This window comes from Cebidichthys violaceus, unplaced genomic scaffold, assembly GCF_023349555.1.
Source record: "Cebidichthys violaceus isolate CVI_PGR_0920_01 unplaced genomic scaffold, fCebVio1.0.p SCAF_46, whole genome shotgun sequence".
In the NCBI taxonomy this organism is placed as follows: domain Eukaryota; kingdom Metazoa; phylum Chordata; class Actinopteri; order Perciformes; family Stichaeidae; genus Cebidichthys; species Cebidichthys violaceus.
This window is the reverse complement of record NW_027176661.1, coordinates 1-23,235: the sequence shown is the minus strand read 5'-3', so window position 1 is coordinate 23,235 and position 23,235 is coordinate 1. Positions and strand designations below refer to the sequence as shown.

At 43.6% G+C, this 23,235-nt stretch overlaps 1 protein-coding gene across 1 annotated transcript; it reads right to left on the bottom strand.

The window, feature by feature from the left end:
• Positions 1-206: 206 nt before the first annotated feature.
• LOC137886872 (UV radiation resistance-associated gene protein-like) lies at positions 207-11,512 on the bottom strand. The gene is made up of 3 exons (XM_068729537.1): positions 11,480-11,512; positions 11,206-11,297; positions 207-2,688 (listed from the first exon to the last, which is right to left on the bottom strand). Exons 1-3 carry the CDS (start codon positions 11,510-11,512, stop codon positions 1,863-1,865), a joined length of 951 nt encoding a protein of 316 aa, XP_068585638.1. The 3' UTR covers positions 207-1,862.
• Positions 11,513-23,235: the final 11,723 nt, after the last annotated feature.

The window sequence follows — 23,235 nt, the reverse complement described above, 5'->3', positions numbered from 1 at the left end:
GAAACACTTTGTCATTTGCAAGTGCCTTCATCATTTCAAGTGTTGATTGTAAAAAGAAATGTCCCAACATCACACTACTGTATACTCGGTTTCCAGGAGCTACTGGAATGTTGTCATTTTTTTATACTATTTTAAAACTATCATCACTTCCATACATTCATTCTAATTGTAACAACCTCAAAGTCAAACAAAAGGGGCTACATACATCCATGCCATTGGACTGCAAGTCTTTAATAACAAAAAAAGAAGAAAAACACCCCTCCATACAAAAGTATCTGTACATGGTTGCTTACTTAACTGTATAGCATTTTATGGAAATGATAGAACATTGTTCATCTTTTAGCTTTAAATACAATACTTCTCAACAGTCAGCAAACCACAGTACTGGATCTGCACCACAAAGTGGGCTACCGGTTGAGAGTCCATCTTTGTCATGGCGGGCGATGCAAAGCGGCTGTCCACGTCGGGACCCAGACACCGGTTACATCAGTCTAACATTTGACAACATTAACGAACGACATGAAACTTAATGTTGATTTCCTTTGAAAACAAAGCGCACGCAATTGTTGCGAGACATAAATAAAGCAATAATTGAATACCAGTGCAAGAAAGCATTCAGAACATGGAGACAAAAAAAAAAAAATCACAGACATTGGGATTGAGACACTTGCTATTAATGCTTACAGTGGCGCCTGAATGAGACATTCCGACAGAACACGGACACAGAATTACATTTTTGGTCTACTGATTATGAGATTCAGTGGACAAAACATTGACATTGATGTTTATATTGATAGGGTATGTTAAAATTAAAAAAACAATTAAAAATAAAAAGAGAAACAGAAAAATAGAGGACATGGAGATGGACAGAAAAACAATTGCACCGTATCCCTGCCATGTGCCGTGAGCTCCAACCTGCCACCTGATCCTCCTCTAAAGACCTGAAAGAGAAAGGCGAGGTGGGTTGAGCCGTTGCGGATGGGGGATGGGTCACGGTTAGGGAATATCTCATTGGGGCTTCCAGCTCCCGCCTCACACTGTGGCCTCATTCTGCCGTGTTCAAAGGTCATCGGTGGGATTACTTGCCACCTAACTGCGATTGTTTGACTGTAGTTGCATGCATTAGCATGTACAGTACAAGCTTGTGTATTAGCATGCAACCACAGTCAAACAATCGTGTTGTGACACACGTGCGTACACAACACGCCATCCCTCCTGCGCGGACCCACTGCCTCGCACCCTGAATGAAGGCTCGGGAAGCGTCCACACAAGCTTGTACTGTACGGTCAAAAGTGTAAGTGCTGGGACAGTGGACTCGATTCACTTTAATTAAACTGCTAGTTTCAACCATTTGTGGTTTTATAATTGTCAAATTGTCTCAAAAAGAAAAGCTGCTGCATTGAAACATCTTTGTAGACTGATGTACTGATGCTGCGCTGAGTTTGGATGTGAATCTTTTGCAATAGAATTTAAGTGGTTGGAAAACAAAGTGTGAGTGATACACATATGGTCCCCAGTTATGGAACAACAGACTGCAATAACTGCCACTAATTCTTGAGGGCGGTTGTTAACGCTAAAAATGTCTGAATAATGATCCCATCCATTATTAAAAAAATATATTAATGCTGCAATCAAAAATAAAAGTAAAGCTTGCATCTCAATACTTGCACTTCTAACTGTATTTAATTTAAAGATTACTATGGAAATGTTTACAATAAGTGCAAATTGGTCGTTATTCCAGAATAGCTCATTTCATTTTTGATGCTGCGGTAAGCAGCTGTCCTCGTGTCCCTGCCTCGTGTTTGTCCAAAGCCCCTGTGTAAGTTTTGTTCGCCGCTCCCTCTCTACTCAGGTCCTCCACCTCACTTATCAGAGTTCTTGCGCGGCCTGCGGAAGCTGGACATGTTCTCGTTTAGTGCATAGATGCGCCTGGAGAACTCCTCAAAGCCGGCGACGTCCAGCTCTCCCAGCACCTGTTCGTCACACTCCACGGCTACTGCGTGGTCCACAGGGATGCAGCGGTAGTCTTCCATCCGAGCCTCATCTGCTAGCCCTAAACCCAACCCAACTCCCATCCCCAGGCCTAAACCGGTGGCCTCCGTGCCCATGATCTCCTCGGCTTGCTCCACAGAGCAGCGCAGCTCCGGGACCAGGCTGACAGGCTCCTGTCCTGGTACCAAAGAGCCGTTCATGGCACCCGTGTGCTCGCTAGTTGGCACAATTTCCTCACCGGTTTCCTGCACTGAAGAAGAGTCAGGTGCGACGGTGCTGCTGGGTGGCCGCTCCTCTGTCTCTTCTTCTTTGTCTTCTTCGATCTCGAGGCTTCTGCGTCTCTCCGCCTCCACGCTCTCCCCCTTCTCTTCCCTCTGCCCTCCCTCCTTATTGGACTCTGTGGTCTTGGCCAGGTTAAGTGAGGCCACGCCAGCATCGAGGGAGGAGGACAGTTGTTTGGGTGAAGGCGAGGGAGAGGGCGGTGCAAGGCCAACCGGGGGCTGCTCCTCACCCATGGCTGTGTTGTAGCTGGGTGGAGGAGTTGGCTTGTACTTGTCGGCCTCCGAGCTCGCCCTTTTTCTCAGGCCTCGGTCTGGGGAGCTGGTGTGGCTGGGGTAGCCTATCTCTGAGGCAGCAGACACACCGAGCTGAGACTTGGTCGGCACTGGGATGGAGCTTGAGACATGGTGTCTGTCACTGTGAGGAACAAAGACAAAGAGAAAGACAATAAATAATCAAGGACACAACTAAACAGCAGTGACAATCTAACTACTAAGTGCGGCATCAAACTCCAGACTTAGTCTGTATTCGATTTATTACGGTCAGCAACAATGGCTACGACCAACATAAGAGCCCGGGACAGCCTGAAGAGTCGAACGAGACACCCAGGCTCCATTTGGACCTGGTTCTCCATTTATCTCACCCCTCCACCTAAAGCACCCAACTCGGTTCCCCTGGTCCAGCAGAAAGACAGCTGCAGCTCTTTGTAAATCACTCCAACTTACAACATTCACAAAACATTTGTGCATCCTGTGAGACTCACTTTCTGCTGACTGGAAGTGCGCAGCAGGCGTCCACCCAAGTATGTCAGACATTTTCCTCTTTAACAGATAACAGACTCGGGATCTGGGGACACCTTGCTTGGCCTCAGTACAGGAGCCATAAATTCACTTAAATGGGGGCCTTACCGCCTCTGCCGGGGCCAAAATCACGGGACTACTTAGCGCTCCGGTTAACGTGACCATTCCACTGTGTCAGGAGCCGAGGCACTGTACTGTTGGGGTCAAATAGAATAATAGCTCCAGAGATTCACGTGCAAGGACAGATCTCTGCTTTATTCAGTTGGACATGCAGTCAAGTCATAAGAGATATCCTTGTACATTTTCTCCTGCAGCTTCTTTAGAATAGTGGCATTTGAAGAATGCATTTATTTATTGTGCACTCGCTCGCCGCCTGATGGACAGTTCCACCACCAAACACATGACGGCTTGTAAAAAGGGGCCTGACCTTGGCCCTCACCAGCACCGTGCCGAGGTGGTCCTGACAGGGTTCACAGGCGGGACACTCTGCTGAGAAACCTGTGTAGTTTCAAGAGAAACTTGTCAAACTTCAAAGCGCCTGTGATACAGTAAATGAGAACCACTGACGGTCTGAAGGTAACGTGTAAATACTGGATGACATTTCAGCTAATTGGAGGAACATATCAAACTGTCAGCTATGGTCAGCGTTAAGACAATAAAGGTTTAGGGTAATGACCTGATGCTATGAGGTTTGATTCCTATTAGGGGGGCAGAACAGGAGATGGACTACTTAACTTGGCAGCGCATGTCCATCAAAACACATCATTTAATACAACTGGCTTTAGCTTGCCCTTGCCCCCCCACCCCCACCTAATAAGCATGTGGTTCACTCTGCAGCAAGGAATTTTGGGGCAAAATGGAAACAATGTGCTCTTTAACACTTAATTTTGCTGGAATGACAAATGTAAAAAAGAAAGAATGAACGATTTGCCATCTCAAACACTTATCTGTGACTTTCCAAATGAAACCATCATGGGTTCTTTGGAAGCCCGTCCAAAAATAATTTGGATAGAAAGGAAGAAAGACGAATGTCATGAAAATTCAATTATCATTTAATGGAAAATGTGATTCAGGCTCTTTGAAACACAATGCAGGTTTGAAAACCGGAGACAACTGGTACTGAGCGAAAAGTTTAAGGTTTTCTATCATTTACAAAAAGCTAATAAATGACTACTACGTATTTTAGCTTGACCGACTGATGTCCTTTCGGCAAGGATTGGGTGTCTTTGATTTTAATAATTATCTTCCATTTTCTTCCATTCCCCCCTCCAGCTGGCTTTCTATTTTAATCCATTTGGTCTGAATATAGCTAGCAATTTATGCCACAAGCGAAATGTATTATTGACACTGGCAGAAATATCACATGGTCATCACACCAAGTCGTTAGTGTAAAATGAGGAATTTCGTATTTGGACCGTGTTATTTTGTTCCACTCAGTTTCTATGTTTGGTCTACATTTGCTCTTTTATTTGTGTCATACAGTGCAGCGTATGCAGTGTGTGAGTACCAGAGGAGACTGGGTGTGTCGGTGAGGACTTAAGCCAAGCAAACCTCTGGAAAGTCATAACATTTTTTTCTCTTGAAACATTTTAACTCTTACATCGATGACATGTTTTTTAATGTGGGCAATTAGGCTACACATGTATGGCCACTGTGAGCATGTGTTCTGACTAAGATTGCTGAGAAGACAGAACTGCTGAAACACACATCCTAATGTTGTTTGGGAAAGCTGGAACTCAGACAGGCCAAATACTTAGATTGCATGAGCTAACCGTCTCTAGTTGACATTCTCGGTGCACTGCGTGAGATTGTTCATATTCTTGATAAACCTCTACTCTGCTCCCATTGTGAAATTTCCCTCTCTTTTCATAAATCATTCTCACAAGTAGTCCTTAAAATGCTTTTTTTAAAAGAGGTAAAAGGGATGATAATGTTGGTCCACCACTTTGGTCCAGACTGAACAATCTCAACAACTATTGGATAGATTGCCATTCAATTTCATTCATGGTCCCCACAGGATGAATCTTACTACTTTGGCGATCCCCTGACTTTTCCTCTAGCGCCACCAGCAGGTCAAGTTTTCTCTTATTTAAATGTCAACATCTACTAAATGGATCGGCAAAATATTTGGTCGAGATGTTCACGGTTCCAAGAGGATAAATCTTAAAGACTTTTGTGATCCCCTGAAATTGCCTTGAGTGCCACCATGAGGTTAACATTTGTGATTTTAAGTGAAATGTCTCAACAATTGTTGAATGCAAGGCCACAAAATTTGGTGCGCAGACTGGCCAATCGTAGCATAGCATCGGCCAGCTCTGAGCTAGTCGTGGTTAAATGTTGTAATAGTGATACGGGTTACACAGAGAGGTTGAAAGAAGGTACACGTTCGTAAAATGTAACGGTTCTACGTGAAAACTTGTGGAGCTAACATTAGCATAGTACGTTAGCACATCATTCACAAGCGTTAGCACTTCAATGCTACGCTAGCTACTGAAGGTGTACTGAATGTCTTCACATGCCCCGCTTTACAGGAACAGTGCTGTCCCTTAATTTCATTGTATTCCGTCTCGATCGCCAGTTGATGTGGTGGTTTACTCTTAGCTTCTATCTGAATATCTTTAAACCATTTTCACAGCTGAACCAGTCTGACACCCTGGATATATCATTCAAACATATTGTAAACCCTTCTATCTACTCTTCTTTCTCCTTTTTTCCCCAAAAATTAGACAACATTTATTCAGGGAGTGCAGTTAGTGACAGTGTGGGCTCAACAGTAGTTCTGATAACTTGACAGATAATAAGCAGGGGGCGGGTTTAGTAAGGATCAATTGTTATGACTTTGACGATCCCTTAACTTTTCATCTGGTGCAATCAGTTAAAATCTAAAAATGTGTCAATACTTTGGATTTGATAATGATAATCCCATCAGCCTGAGCTGTAGGTCACATACTAAACGCCAAACTAAGGCGGTGAACATAGTAACCATTATATCTGCTCAGCATGGTTATTGTGAGCATTTTAGCATTTAGCTCAGAGCACCACTGTGACAAAGTACAGCCTCACAATGCTGCTCATGAGCTGTAGACTTAGTTTTGTTGAAAATTAAATATTCAATGCGTCAGTGTTCTGTGGAGACTTGATTCAATTCTGATCTGTTGCCAGGCATCCCTGAGTCATAACACTTGTATTACTTGATGTCCGTTGAGTTAGATGCTGCGGCCCACTAGCAGTAGTCATTGAGCATGTAATGATGTTATTGGGCACGTCTTTAGCATTCCTCATCCAATAAGTATGTTTAAAGTGTTAAACTTTCCGCTGCAATGGCATCTACAATCACTGTATCAATAATAATGAAGAAAGATAAAATAACCTATTCTATTCATATGAGGAAATTACCATCCATATGTACACTATTAAAAAGAATGGAGCTTTACAATAGAAGGCTCAGATTTCAAACTTTCTGTGCAGCTTGGACTTCATCTGAGGCTTCGTGACAAGCAAAGTGAATTCATGACAGCAGCTTGATATACCATACTGATGGGAAAAAGGCCTGTTGCTCATCCAAAAATGTATGATTCACAGCTGTGTAGTGATAGGCTCCCTCCACTGTTAGCTACCACCTACAGTAAGTCTGTGTCAATGGACCCCAAACTGCTGCATCAGCCTGACAAAAGCTTCACTGCACACTGTAGATGCAGCCAAGATGCCTCTGCCTGAATCATCAAGCAGAAAACTTGACATGCTGAGCCAGAAATAGCCTTTACTCCTTTTTGTCCGCTCTCTTCCTTTCCACCGCTGATGTCAAACCTGGCATATTTCAGGCCGACTCAGGAATTTAGTAAGCCAGAACTTTTCAATGTCCAATCCCCGGACAGGCTTCACAACATTCTCCTGTTCATATCAAAATACTGCTAGGGAGCCGAGCTGTTGAGCCAAAACCAACAACGGCAGATAAGATTTGGCCGTTTGATGTGGTTTAGGGAAATCCCTGTGAAACTTAAAGAGCAAACATTACTAAGAATTTGATATGCGCTGTGGTGGAAGCTACGTTTTCTTTTTGCTTTCGCAGGGCAGCACTTATTGACTGTCTGGCCTTTGAAGACAGGGACTCACCACAGCGCAGCATGAGCAACACGATCAACAAGCTGACAATATCAACACCCCGTACATACTGTTCAATGGTTATAACAATAATGTGACTTTCGTCATTTAAATAACTTTTTTTTTTTATGGCTTTGTACAGTCCAGTGATTACATCTTCCAGAGCAATGTTCATTACTGTGCACTGTCTCTGTTAAATGAACAAATAAATAGCCTATAGCCTGGAAAGACTGGAAACAAAGGGGAACAGCCAGCCTGGCTCTCTCCAAAGGTAACAAAACGTCCCTACCAGCGCCTCTAAAGCTCACTGACTGGCATATCAGGTCTTGTTTGTTTAATGTATGAACATCCAAGATGTAACAACGACAACTTATCTTTTCCGTGCACAGCAACTTCCTGTTCTGCTACAGGTCTTTACTCTATGATACGCTTGAGTTAAGATTATTTTGTTGAACCAAGGTAGTTTACCTTAATTTGTTAAAAAAAAAATGATGAGCAGTATTCCACACACGTAAAAACATACTCTTCATCTCCAGTGTAAGTTCTAATAACATCTATGCCATTTGTAAAATTTGAGAAGATTAAAAAAGAAATGTAAACCTGTGGTCGGTTAGAGAAATGGTTTAAAGAGGGAGAAATAGAATGGAAATGGGATTATTATTCCCACTGGAGAAGGAGGAAGTGGTGTTTGGAGAACAAGTGTACCCTTTCAGAATATCACATGAACAGGGAAAAGAAAATATTCTTGATTTATCCTTCCAAACGACCATGCGCTATTATAAATATAGTAAATCCATAGGGCACCTGTGGGGCTTAATGTACCTTGCAAATGCTTATTTTAGGTATATAAATTCTAGATTATATCCTTTTATCTTTCTCCGACGAGACTGCAGCTGTCTAAATATCGTGTCCCTTTGTGTACATCATGTAACACAGGGGGGACTACTGCGGTTTTTGTTGAATCTGCCCGGCCAGGAGCTCTGCCACACCTTGCCCCCCCGCCCCTGTGTACGTAGCCCTAGTTTCAGGCACCGTAACGGGATTAGGGCCCTGTGAACCTCGGCCAGGCCCTCAGCGGATGTGGAGCGGCAAATGGCAGCATGTTGAATGCGTTTACTTTGATCTCGGCAGACTGTACAGTTTACAAAGAATTGGTTTCTGGTACTGTCTCTGTCTGCCTCTGGGTAATAGATTCACCATTTTCCGCTGTGTCTTATCCTTCAGCAAGATTAAAAACCAAAAAAAAAAACTATACTGCCTATTTTTCAGAAGACTTGGGCTGTATATATTATGACATATGTGTTTCTGAGACAGTGCTGTTTAGAAATGTATAAAGATATGATCAGCTCACCAGGCGAGCATCATAGAGCCCACTGCACGGCGTACTTTGTGGTATACCCTTTTTATTGTCCCATGCACCCAGCTTTTCGTCTATATATAATAGTATAAAATGTTCAAGACAAACCCGCTATGCTCTCCTAGTGTGAGTCTTGGCACTTTGGGGAAAGGCTCTCCCTGCAGACTGGATGCATGCTGAATTAGTTCTATATGGAGGGAGGAACCGTTTCCAAATGTGCTCTGGAAACGTAGCCCTTGGTCATATCCTTCATCACATCATCCTTGTTTGGATGCGTGGAAGGAAGAAAAGAGGTGGTAAGGAGGGATAGAGGAAGCAGATTAGTCTCTCTCTCACAGTCTATAAGGTAATTATCTACAGCTGCTAGGCAGCTTTTTTTTATACATCCATATTTCATGAGTTGGGTCCCAGCGCTGGAAATTGTATCTGAATGTAGGCTTTTTGGCAAATGGACGAAAGACAGACTGGAACTGATATGGGAAGGAAACATTCAGATACACACAAAGTGTGAAGAAGAATCAACGAATATCCTCCGTATTACAGGGCATTGTGAAACAGTCACCTCCTCATCCTCACCGGAGGCTTTAAGTTTGGCTGTAGTTGCAATATGTATGGTCTTATGATGAGAGGGGGGCAATTTGAACTGCAACGGATCATAAAACTCACGGTTGGGATCGTATCACGGATCAGAGTCGCTGATTGGATTAAAATCAGATCAGAACAAAAAAAAGGGAGCAAATATAACTTTTAGAGATCCCTGATCACTTTTTTTTTTGCCGCTGATAAAAATTGCAGATCATTGGTGATCCATATTGGCAGATACAGATCGCTTTGTTGTTTGATTATAGCAGCTGGTCTACCAGGCTCGCACTGAACAGAGTCTGAACGCATCATAGTGCAAGTGAACGTAACCTTTGTTCCTTCATTGGCCACTTTACCAGCTCTCATTCTGTCAATTTAAACACAAATTGGATGTTTACAAAGTAACATTATCAGAGATTGACGACTAGAAAAACATAAATGATGTGCTGATCACATATTATACTGAATATTGGCAGATAACGATGTCAGTAAAACTTTATTTCACACTGTGATGGTTAACGTTAAACTTGTGTAATTAACCTGCGGTTCACGTGTGCCGAACCATGGGGGGGGGGGGGGGTCCGTACGGATTGATCGCTGTGTATATATATATATATATATATATATATATATATATAAACATATATACATAGCTCTTTGTGTGAACGACTGATCTCAATGTATGTTTCAGAAGCTCAGTGCTGCTGAGAAAGGCAGCTTCTTGATTCTCAGCTGATGACTTCAGACATGCTGTTCCTGTCCCTGTGGTCTCTTGTCGTACATGGAGTGTGGCTGTGGAGAGCCACTGTAAAACTGCTACACTTCCACCTCCACTTCTTCCATGCATGCGTATGGACACACATAGCTCTAGGCTTAGCGGGCCCATGCTTTCATCTCATCTATCTTTGGGCCCTTCCACTTCCCATTAAGGAGGGGTGGGGGGCTGATTTGAGAGCTCAGGCTTTTCATGGCTTCTTTCCTTTCAAAACAAAAGATTATTCAATTAATGTGTGTTCTACACATTTTCCCCTTTGCTGACCCCGGGAGAGGAGTGGAGATCAAAGACAGCTTTCTCTTTTATAGGGCAGTGGAGTTGAAGTCGGACACGGACCGACCCGCGGGTTTTAGTGAAGGGTTACTTACAGGCCATAAGCCTGTAGAAGGAGAGGGGCAGAGATCTAAGCATTCCACTTCAGGGGGAGAAAATGGCTGCTGCAAATCTCATCAAGCACTGCTTTTTCTTTTTACTGATGTGTGCGGAGGCGCTACATTGCTACAAAGGCGTAGCATTCTTAACATTTACCTAAAACACTCACATGCTTTGTGCTGTGTCAGACCAATCTTCTGGTATCGGTACAGTTCTTACTTACGCTAGAACAATCTTAAAGAGATTGCAAAGCCTGTTGTCAATACATAATGAATTCCTTGAGAGTAATTTACTGTGACTTTGATGAACTAACCTTTTAAAACACCCAAGTCACACAAAAACACACCGAACAAGGCAGCGGTAGACCAGTGACTTCTGTGTTCTGTGAGATAAAATTACTGGTTTTGTCACAGGAGGCCTGTGGCTTTAAAGAGAGCACATAAAACAGCTTCAGTTCCTCATTGGAAAAGGCAGGTTTGACAGCAAGGTGAAGTGGTGGAAGTATTCTAAAGATAGCGTACACTTACACTGATGTCGATTATTTTTTAGATGTCTAAATTAAGTCCTCAGCAGGACATTGCTTTGCTCCTGCACTGGTACTACTGTCTGTTTCTACAAACTCCATCTACTGTATACTCAGTGCACTCAGGTATTATATCTGTCCCACTTGTCAAGCTATTTGTTGCGTTGTTTTGTTTGTTGGGGGTTGGTGTTATGGTGTGTTGGCTGTAATATTACAGGAGGAACAGATTCTGTTTTGATGAAGGTAGTGTGGACAGTCATTCCGTGAAATGACAGAACACACATGATCGATTGGTGAAGAAATGGAGCATTTACGATTATTTTAAAGAGTGATTCATCCTCGCGTTCGATTGAAGCAAAACCACTGTAAATCTTTCTGTCTTCAGTGCCCTCTGAAGAAACATTTGTGTCGTTGTGATTCTTACCATCGGACCAGCAGGCCGTGCTCCAGAAAGTTCTTCAGGTTGGGTAGTGTCTGCTGCAGGTCTGGGGTGGTCAAGCCGTGTTGATATCTCAGCTGCAAGACAAGGGAACACACACCGCGTCATTAACCTCAAACAACCTACAGCGTTGTGCATCCTTCAACCTTATAATGTACATATAATGTGCAGCGGGCTGGCGCTACAGCCAATCACTCGCACACGTGTGCACATTCTCCGTGTTTGGGTATCGTTCAGAGAAGAAAGAAATACCACCTACAGGAGAGGTCTGAAGCCGAGATTCTTTCGCCATGACACGTTTCTACTCTCCCCCTCATCGGTCCATTACTCATCTGGACACACAATGGGCATCCTTCCCTGATAACAGGCATGCACGCTAATACATAAGGTGTGCGTGGAAAGACGGAGGATGATGATGCGGGTGGCGAGAAAAAAAACAACAACTTGCTGTCAAGACATCTGGACGAAATGGTGGAGAGAGAGCGAGAACATTATAAACCCTGGTACAGTCTCCCTCACTTGTCTGTGAATCCACATCTAAATTTGGCCTTGAATGTTCCTTCCCTTGTACTACAGTGCTTTATTTCATGATGATAGAATCAAATCCAGTAAAGAAATTTAAAAAAGAAGAGAAAAATCAACAAGGCCACCTTGAAACTCCAGCTCTCGGTGCCAGAAATATCTCCCCCAACAGTTGAGCGATGTCACAACGAGCCAGCTCTTGTCCGGCGGAGTTTATTTAACCGATATTACTGAACAGCAGAGGAGCATCACGCCACACGTCCGGCATATATCTGAGGCCCCTCTGTCTCTCTCACTCTCTCTCTCACACTCTCTCACTCTCTCTCTCACACTCTCTCTCACACACACACACACACACACACACACACACACACACACACACACACACACACACACACACACACACACACACACACACACACACACACACACACACACACACACACACACACACACACACACACACACACACACACACACACCAGCTGACATCTGTTTCGTTTCCACTCGGGTGCCACAGCAACCACTCTTTTTTTTTTAAACACACACTTCTGATAGAGAGATGCAGCGCACATGACACCGAAACATCCCTCACCGGGGATAACGGCTTCTTCGTGTACGAGCTCATAACGGATGAGTGACATGATAATAAAGGAACTACAGAGAAAAATATCTTTGAGCCTCCAAGGGGCAAAGGTCACGTTTCCCTGTTTTTTGTTGAACAGTTTAGGAGCAGACAAACTGTTTTCAGGGTATCAGCAGCCCCCAAAGCACATCAATACCCGTTTCCTTGTGGTAATTGCCGTAATATTTATTTAGAGTCCTGCTGTAGTGGCTCTGGTAAGACTTGACAAATGGTGAGAGGTGTGGCATAGAAAGGAGCACTCAGAGGCCACATGTGCATACATGTCAAATTTGTACTTAACATTGAATAATCAAATCCCACTCTGTCTGAATAGCTGCCAGAATAACGTGTAAACTGTACGATGTATGTGTGCATGACATTTAAGGACTATTTATTGTCATTATGCAGTACAGGGATGCACAGCAAAATGCAGTTGTAGCCCATTTTCAGTGCAAGAAAAACAAAAACAGAAGTGCATTCCTGTAGTGCATCAGGAGGAATGTAAACAGCAGCAACAAAAACTATTCTCTGGGCAGATAATATGGCTGACATCTGACAAAAAAACTCGACATCGGAAAAACATTGTCCATCAATTTTCAATATGTTTAGGCAACAAGCATCATTGATGTAAACACAGAGTCCACCTCCTCTTGTCCCACCGGAGTCCTGCACTCTGTCCTGTCCATCAAGTGCAGCTTGATCCATGATGCCACGATGGAGCCAGGTCTCTGTGAAGACGTGGGATCAACAGTCTCCAACCTCCAGCTGCTTAGTCTTATTACATCCATCTTATTTTTCTGCGACTGGGCTTCAGACAGCCAGGAGCAGGCTGGGTGGTGGAGAAGCCTTAGGTCCTAGCTGGGTTAGCTTAGCTTCTCGGCTCTCCTCTCTCTTCCCCCTCTCCTCCCAAAAGTGTCTGTATCAATGTTCCAGCGTGTTTGTGTGTGTGTTCTGGCCTAAAACGGATGGTCATGACAGTATCGGAGGAGGACTTTATCAAAAGAAGCACAGATAGAAAGAGTGGGACAAGAGGTGTCGCCATGAAAAACCCAGATGGTGATGGAACGGTCCAAAACCTGTGCGAACAACACAAGAGGTCCATTCATGGCTCAGAGTAAACTTCAGGGTCTGACCAAATGACGGCGCTGCGCTATCCACAGGGCCAGCTGAACGGAATTGGGTTTGAAGCGGTGTGCCAAGATCAATAACACCACCAGTTTAAAAACAGAAAGAGCATAGCAACATTGGGCTGGAGGGGGGGGGTTGCTTGTTCTGTGACCAGATGCTAAAAAAAAAAAAAAAAAGAGAGGAAAATCCCAATCTCATGCATATCTCCAGGTTACGGTCTAGAAAGTATGAATCAGAAATCGGGAACCAGATATGAGCAAAGCATAAATATTATGGCTTCAGTGAAGGTAAACAGCGTTCGCTGGACATGCTGGATGCTTTCTTTGGGTCTCAGTCGGAAGCCGTAACATAATGCTATCTATAAATTCCATTACTCGCCTTGAGCCCTGAAGTGTGTGTAATAGCCACAGTGTGTGTCTGACAGGAGACCCTATGTCACATTACACAGCTGTATGGCTGACAGAGTGTGTGTTGGGGAGAAAGAGAGTGAGAAAGAGAGAGAGTGTGCATTTGTACGTGTGCCTCCTATTGTTTTCCTTACGTGAGGAGACGTTGCAGAGCTCGCAGCATATACCGATACTGGATATGGGTGAAGACAGGAGAGTGATGGGTGACATCATTTGACTTCATTACTATGGAGCTCGCTGAGGGGGATTAAAAAATGGAGTCCAAGACTCCTCATGATGTATGCCTCCGTCAGGCCGACGCAGAACAACTGGAAACTCATGTGCGTTTGCCAAATCTCTGCCAGTGGGCACCAACAACACCTGAGCTAAGTGTCTGGTTGGCAGCGGTGCAGAGCTGCCGGCACCGGGTGTCTTTGCAATGAGTTGTGCTAAACACAGACAGTTTGGAATAGTGCAGCCCTACAGCTGACCCAGCACTGACCCCACCAGACCCCATCAATATTCATAAACTGGTCTGGCCCTCCCTGGTGGAAGCTGAGTTACGTTTCCCCCCCAGAGTGGGCTTTCGTGTTTATATGTGTATATTTATGTGTTGCTCATGGCCTTCGTCTTGGGAAGGCATATATTCTGGACGCTGCAAACATCAACCCCCTCCCTTCGTCTCAAAAAAAAAGAAAAAAAGTAGAAAATCATTAGTGACCCGGCCGTGTCACCTGAGGGAAAAGAGAGGAAGCGTGTGAGGTGGCTGAAAGAGCTATATAAGAGCTGGTTATCATTTCTAATTGTCGGCACCACGGAGGTTTTGACTGTAGGGTGGAAACAAACAGCTGAGCGGGGAAAGAGTATAGATTCTGGTTCTGTACACCCAAAGTGGCCTTTAGGAGTGTGTTGTGACTGATATGAGGCAATGTCTTATAATTCATATGAGGTGAAACACAAAGAATTGATTTCTGTTGCACACAACAGGAATAGAAACTGAGATTTGTGATTGAGGTCCTGGTCAAATTGATCCCTATAAGTGTATGTATTTATAACCATTTCATTTTTCTTAATTTCTCAAGCAGATTACCCTGTAATAGACCATCCGCTAAGCCCTGCCCCTCACTGCTAGTCCATCAAGATGTCAGAGCTGTCACTAACTGCACTCCCTGAACAAATACTTTCAAATTTTTGGAAAAAAGCCATTTCAAAGAGAAGCAGACATTAGGGTCTATAATATGTTTTTGAAGGGTTACCTCGTGGCAAAGTATCATGGGAGTAAAATAAAAAACATGAGCCTACCAGAGCTTTAAAATGGTTTTCCATATGTTGTCATGTATGTAAAGACCCAAAATACACAGTAAGCTGACTAACTGACTTGTATAAGAATATTATTTAAACTTGTATAGGAATAATTCTGTCCCAAGCTTTTTGATCCATATAAGCGCTTGATCACTGTATCCGTGATCACTATAAGTGGTTTACGCTGTAATTTCTGAGTCTGCAAGCCAGTGAAGTGAGAATTCTTATGCAAACACGGCAACGAGAAACAACCTCTGAGGGTTCCTAATTCAACAGCTCCAGACCAGATCGCACAAATGGCTCAGAATCAGTCCACCTGAGAAAAGCTTGTCATTCCTCGTTTCCCTTTCATACATCACCGTGATGAATGCTGGCGGAGTCCCTTGCGTGCTCATGCTTATGTGTATAGGAACAGTGCTTTTAAGCTGCTGGCCACGGGCTTCTTTGTAATGGGGCTAACCAGATCGTGGTGAGAAATTCCCAGGGCCCATTGAGGGAGGCTGAAAGGCGAGAGGAGTCGGCAGAAGGGGGGGGGGGGGGGGGGGGGGGGGGCTTTCACATGATGACATAGTGAAACAGATCTGGCCAGGTCTCCCCTTGTCGCTGCTCACACCTTTGTGTCTGGATACTCCCTTCCCTGTTTGGCTATTCTACAAAACCCACGCAAGGCTGTGGGGATTCCTCAGCGAGTGTAGCAATCAGCGGGTATGACTGAAAGGTTTGGTATGAGCCTGTGTGAGAGTCAAGAGGATGAGCGACTCATCATCCTTATCCATCTCAAAGATAAAGTAACAGCCCAAAGAATGCAGCGGTGTATACAGTCCCAGTCTGCCAATCCGCTGGAGCCACGACCGCACGTGTAAACACGCTGACTAGAGCCGGCGGGAAACCGGTCCGTTTACAGTACACGCCACCCATCATTTGACAAAAAAAACCCTGCTTGTTTGCCACGTACTCTGTGCAGAGGCTAAACAAACACGACCCGGCTGATGCCACGTATCTCTGTTTCCTCGGGTTTGTCAGTGCTAATCACTCTCACATCAGGCCCGCGAATGTGGGCGGTCTGCATAGAACTTTGAGGTTGATTGGCGATAACGCGGTGTAGGAAGAAGTGCCCAGGTAAAAAAAAGAGTTCCCCCGGTGCGCGTCATTAGCATCGTTTGACAGGTGGTCTTCCACCGTCGCTGGAGGAAAGTCTGTGTGGGACGCAGGGTGTTTCCATCAGGAGCGTTGTGTTTCATATGTCAAGAGGTTTAAAAGTCTCAAAAATCAAACCCGGGAGTATCCTGTGCATGTCTGACCTGCATCATGGACTATTACCCTGTGATTCATAATCAACAGGCTTTTGTCCACAGGGGTAAAAATAGAAAAGCTTATTTTACAGAGCGCATCGGTTTTACGTAGTCCCTGGGGGGAATAATCAGGGAGCTCATTAGGTCCTATGACAGCTTGTTATAGAGGGGATAACCAGGTGTTCCTCCCTCCACTGTCCCTCTGGTCAAACTGTGGACTGGATACTTCAGCAGAGAGCAGGAAGGTTGACACAGACAGAAGTCTCCAGAGACACATAGACCTCATACGTAGAGAAGTGGAGCCATGGGAGATAACCTGCCACCGACAATATTTCAGGGGCTGTGCCTCTTCTGGTTAGGATGACATGATTCACGAACAGCTCACATACCAGAGAAGAAAAAAAAAAACAAGCTGTAAAAACAAATAATATTATAAGAGCTGAACGATACTCTGGCGTAAGAAAACATCCTGCAAGAAATTATGGACATCGGTGTGGACTCGTCGGTTACAGTGTACTGGAACGGTTCCTGTCGCTCTTGTCCCGTCATTTCTACTGATCCGGCCAATAAGTGCTATGAAGTCTGCACGCTTGGCTGTTAATTATTAAGCCAAAGCTAACACAGTTCCAGAGACCAAACAAAGAAGTGGTCGGTCAAACCGCAAGCTAGTCTGTGGAAGTTAAAACACACGATTACTGTAGTTAAAACTAAACTACTCCAATTACCATTACAATCTGACCCTTAAGTGAAAACTGTGTGAGAGTCTAACGCACCGTACTATGAGCTAACGTGGCATTCACTTCTATTTGGACTGATACAGGTGGTGCTGTATATTACGGGCCCTTACTCAAAAGATTTTAATATGCGTAACTACAAGTGAGAAATGCAATAAAATGTTCAATAATCAGCAGTTTCTTGGCTCGTGAGAGCATTTTTTTTTGTTTAGTTTTGAGCATCCATGGTGTCCTCTGGAGCCGTTTGGCTAGCGCATGAAAACCACATACCCCACACAAAGCTCAAGGAGCCATCAACTCCAGCCAAGAATTTGCCTGCAGAAGATTCGTTTCACACCGGAATAAACTTCCCCGATGGCAGCAGGTGAAGTTTTATTCTCCTCATTAAATCAGCGTGTGCATGTTCCTGTTTTAATCCTCTCATTACGCCTGTCTGTGTGTTTCCTTATGATCAACTCACACAGTGGCACATCGATCCAATTATCTTACTTTTTTTTTTGTTTACCGCTCTGTGAGCTTGGGGATCTGAGCCAGCAGATCTGTTGCTGCCAATCTTTGGAAGTCCGGCTTTAAATGAGTAAGCAACTCATTCACCTCAGCTGGCTCATACGGTTGGTTAGGACGTCCATCAGAACGCCGTATTTACAGATGCAGAGATTTTCTGTCTGATCTAATGTTTTGACATTTCAATAAACAGTTTGACTCGTCCAGAAGAATTACAGCACTGGCGTTATCTTTTGTGGCCTCACGTGTTTTTGTGTTACACAGTATATTTATTTTACCCCAAAACCTACAAAATAACAGAACTACCCTCGACTATTGCTTTGAACATGGGAAATAAAACAATTATTGTTAATTTCTCACCTCACAGCTGAACCAGAAAGTGACAACTAGGTAATTACCACGGAAAACGTACTTACTTGAACTCTACTTTCTGCTTTGCAGTGTTTGTAGCTATGAGCAATGGACAGACATAAGAATAATAATAAAAAGCTTCACAATGGCTCAAGATAAAAAACAATACATTTATCATGGTGGATTTCCATTTTAGGGATAATCGTGAATATACTCACGAGTGACTTGAAAAAGCTGTCTACCTCGTTGTCATGGAAGAGAAGTGAGAAGAATGATCCTGATTTTTAAAAATAGGTCTTGAGGAATTATGTATGAAAGAGATGACTTAAACTTAGACTTATTCTATATTTATGCAGGGGGACCTTAAGATCTATGATCACCTTATTCAAGATTGGATGCAATACATATATTTGTTTCTCCTTCTTAACAAAATGTAAGGTAAAGTGATTCCAGTATGTTTTAGTGCCGATTGAGGCATATTTGATTATATAGTGAATCGCAGCTGTATTGGCCAGAATATTTGTAACCTGAAATTTTCATATCCTGTTCCATGCCAAGCATTTTCTTAGTTGTGTCACTAATATTAAGATACACAAGTGCATTGCAAACCAATCAGTGGGCGCATGGAGATTAATTAATAAAACTGGCTTCAAGTCATGACTTTGGAGGAAGTATTATTAAGAAATTCACTTGTTTTGGTTTGGTCGGTTTGGTGCATGTCTCACTTCTGGCAGCTGTAACAGAAATGCTAGGAACCAATTGCAAAAACATTCATTCTTACCATGAAGGTTGAAAACTTACATACATACATACAGTACATACAGGTACATGTAGCCAAACCAGCAATGTTTTGGGGTGATAATGTAAGTACACCAGGACCTCTAATATTGTCCATAAAAGTCCCCCCCCCCCCCCCCCCGAGAAGCTCTTTCTAGCTCACTGGTGGATTTGAAATGGTTGATTATGTTGGCTACAGCGCGGCGCTCCAATGATTCTGCCCATCTGGCTTACTGTGGGCACATAATGAAACTGGCCCTGTACCGCTTTCACTCATCCACTAAATAAGTTACAGTGTAATGTTGACCAGGACGCACACACAAACGGCCCGAGACAAAGCGGCTGCAGATGGGAGCTGTGACATAAAGTGAAAGAATGATTGTAAATAAGTTTCACAGGAGAACGAGAATGTGAGAATGATATGTTAATTCTTATTGCTCTTTGCTGTTTGCCCCCCGCTGTGTATTTACAGATCTATCCTCTGTCGGTATTCGCCAACCTCTTTTTTTGCAGCTCCATATCGTACGACGGTAGGTGAAGCCTCACATGGTGCAATGGAGGCTCAAAACCTCAACAATCATGTGGTGCTGCATTGAATATGAAATCCAACTTGATTAATCACCGCAGCCTTTCATGTGTCTCAATAAATATACAGAGCTGGGCCGAGAAGTTGTTTGAGTCTGGCTAGAGTCATATAATTCATTCGCAACAGAAACTCGCTTCCCTTAAACCCGGAGCAGTATTCTGGCCTTGAATACGTGCCACGGTCATCATCATCATCCAGTCTTCGAGCCAAACTGGGAATCTGGATCCATAAACACCACAGGCGTTTGCTTACCGCAGAAAATATCTTCCCACATAATCATAGTGGGAGGAATCCCCCGCTGTCTCAAACATGCCTTTCAAAAAGGTAGTTCTTGATTCCCCATGCAAAATTTTTAGTTAAAATTACAATTTTATTTAATTTCCTAACATTCCTACTTCCTACACTGGATATGGACTGAGCAAGAACACGGCGTACTGAAATGTTGACAGTCCGACATAATGACTCGGGCCGGGGCCTATTGATCGGAGAAATTATTGTTCCTCCAAATGGCCTGACTTCAAACGTTCCAAAGTGCAAACAGAAAGAGAAAAGCATCACATTATTACTTCTTCTGTGTGGAGTTTGTTTTCATCAAAAATGTTTTAGACGAAGTAACCCTAACCCAACACAACAAACTGTGTAGGAACTCTTAAGTTGGAGGGATAGTGCGATAAAAATCACTTCAAATTAAAATAACGAATGGAGCTGAAGCTGCCGAGTCCACCACAAGACTTCCAGAACCGTGTGTTTTTGCGCAGATTGAACAGAAGTCGGACCGATTCTTTCAAGTCGTTATCACATTTTTAGGGCTGCAACTAACGATTATTTTAATAATCGATTAATCTATCGATTGTTTTTTTGATTAATCGATGAATCGGCGGGGAAAAGGCGAGTGAATAAAAACGTGTCTTTAGTCTTGCAAACTATTCCACCCCTGCTTTACTACTGTTATTAACGAGCTAACGCTAACTTGTCATGCTTGTCAAGCAGGATAACGAGTAAACAGCAGCACCAGAAGAGCTACTGGAGGGACGTTACGTTCCTCACTTCAAAACGGAACAACAGTAGGATTCTGTAGTGACGTATCCTGCTGTTGAACTCCCTTCCTCCTCATCAAGGACTCCAACATGTTTACGCTTTAGATGCTGAATCATCACCGTGGTGCTCCCGTGCCATGCCATGTCGCTTTTGCACATCTTGCAATTAACACACTTTTTCAATTTATTTAGTGAGAAATGCTCCCACACCTTGGATGACTTAGGTCGTACTGATTTCTCTGCCTCCACCGTGTGTTTCAGAACAACGTTACGGGTCTCTCCGATGGTCTTTCCTCTACCTCCGCTCTGCTCTGCGCTCAACTCAACTTTTTTTTTTTTATACTCAAACATCTCCGGGACTTATTGAGTGGCGTAATAATCGCGCGACACAACAAATCGATAATGAAATTCGCTGCCAACTCTTTTAATAATCGATTTTAATCGATTTTATCGATTCGTTGATGCAGCCCTACACATTTTATGTTGATATTAAATGATGACTGGCTGATAAACTGCTCTCGTCATTTGCCATAAATGTGTCAACACAGGCGATACAAAAGAACAACTGATGTCAGCCCTCCAGGGTTTGAGAAAATAAATTACACTTTCATTCACTCGTTATTTAAATCAACCAATACAACAAACACCTGCTCTAGTTTGTTGACGATCAGACATGAAAAGACACATTTTTAGATATTCGTCTTTAGTGGTTGAAATGTAACGATCTGTTGTCAGCTACTTGAAGAGACGCATCAGGACTGTTTCTGTGTTGAATGAAAGTCATGGGTAATACTTTACGGCTTTTATCAGCCTCCATCATCTAATGCTGGCTTCAAATTGAACTTGTGAGCTTGTGGTTTACGACGTAGGAAGTCGTGAATGCCGAGTCATTAAGTTGTGAGAACACTGCTGCTGGGCGACGGCAACGTGGGCACCAAAAGCCCCCGAGGCTAACAATCAAGCAAGCTAGTGAAATACAAAGTGTACTGACTGAATATCAACAGTTTCCTCAGAGAGAAAAACTCTGTACGACTAAAATTACAAAGTATTAACAATGAACTAACCATCTACTGAAAAAATTAACTTCCAATTTCTCCACCATTTCTGAGAACGTCAACAAACACGTTGCAACTCGTGAACTTTAAAAAAATGTCCACTTCCGATGAGAGTCAGAGTCCAAAGAGTCACACGGACCCTTCTCGTGAACACGGTAGACATTCTCTAAACTCAGCTTATAACTGATCTACAGCGTACAAAATCACAATTATCATCTTATGTGATAGTTATCATCTTTCCAAACTAAAACCTCCCCGATGATTTTGTGCTACAGGCCGGGAAAACTGTACTCATTGCAACTTGGACATGAATTGCCTTTCAGAGTCCCCTAAAGAGCCTTTCACTTTCATAAACATATCCACACCTCTAGACGATTAGATAGCAGATAGTGGAGCGCTATGTGTTTAGGATTATGGTGTTTGACTAAGTTATTGACTTTAGCAGCGGCCTTATCACTGTAAGATGTTTAAGAACCAAAGCAAACTCAACACACGTGTGTCCATGGGAACTGCCTGACTGCATGGTCCACACTAAATGTTTAAGCACTTCCTCAACAGCTGAAATGTAATATTCTATGCACTTCCCGTCTCTATTCCCATTTCAAAAAAGCGTGTAATAAAACTGTTTTTAATATCGCATACTGGAGGTTTCTTCCACTTCATTTAACATCCTCTAACTCTGCTCCTTTTGCACTCCCCTCCGCTCTGTCTCCTACCACACTGTGGTAATGCAATACAGGTGGTGTGGTGCCCAGGTCCGATTCAAACACAGCCCTATAACTCAAACCAGATTCTTCCGCCGCGGTACTTGTCGTTACACTTTGCTGCGTATCGTATTGCCGCCAAATTCAGTCAACAGATTTACATAATTACGGGAAAGGCTGTGCGAGATGAATAAGAAATTCAGTTAGGGGGGACCACCGGTGACAAGAGACCAATGTCAGTCTCTTCTGACCCCAATCACCACGGGGCGGGTGGGAGGCGGGTACCTCCATGCCTACGGTCTAAATGAGATCCCTTCATGATGTGGTTATTTAGTCCGTCTATGCCGGTCAGCATGCAGAGGAGGCCAATGAGTGTTGTGTGCTACAGTGACACCTATTGGACGAGCCACCGTCCTGAGGGACGCTCTGGTCCTTCGAGGGCTAATGGCCCTCATCACTGTGACACCGGAGCCCGGCTATTGCTGGTAAGTAACACGAAACCCACCCAGGGGATGACCCCGTTTGTGAAGTCACAACACTGGGGTCAACTTCCTGTTAGCAGTGTTGGCATGCGGGACCATCATCAATCCTCAGCTCTCACCTCAGGACTCCCGGTGCCCTGGGTGAGACTGTGCTAATTCATTAGTCTGTAGCTTCAAATTCAAAGCATACGGAGTGGGTTCTTGAGGGATGCCACAGACGTTAGAGGGCGAACGGTGCCAAACAGGGAAGGGCACAAGATCTATAATGGGTGACTGGAGGACAGCCTGGTCTCTGCACAGGTCTAATGTCTTGTCCTTAGAGTGGAAAAATACATAAATGAAGAAAAGTGCTCCTGAAAAAAAACACAACAAACTTTGCCCTAGTTGTAGCTCGCTGCCTTTTAAATAAAGCTGCCAAATAAAGTTGCTAAAACATTATTTCAATTTAGAGTCTGATCTCACTCATTTTATTAGTTGGAATAAAAGTGTTGTGGTATTTTACAAGGGAAATCTTTTTTTACGTGTGTGTT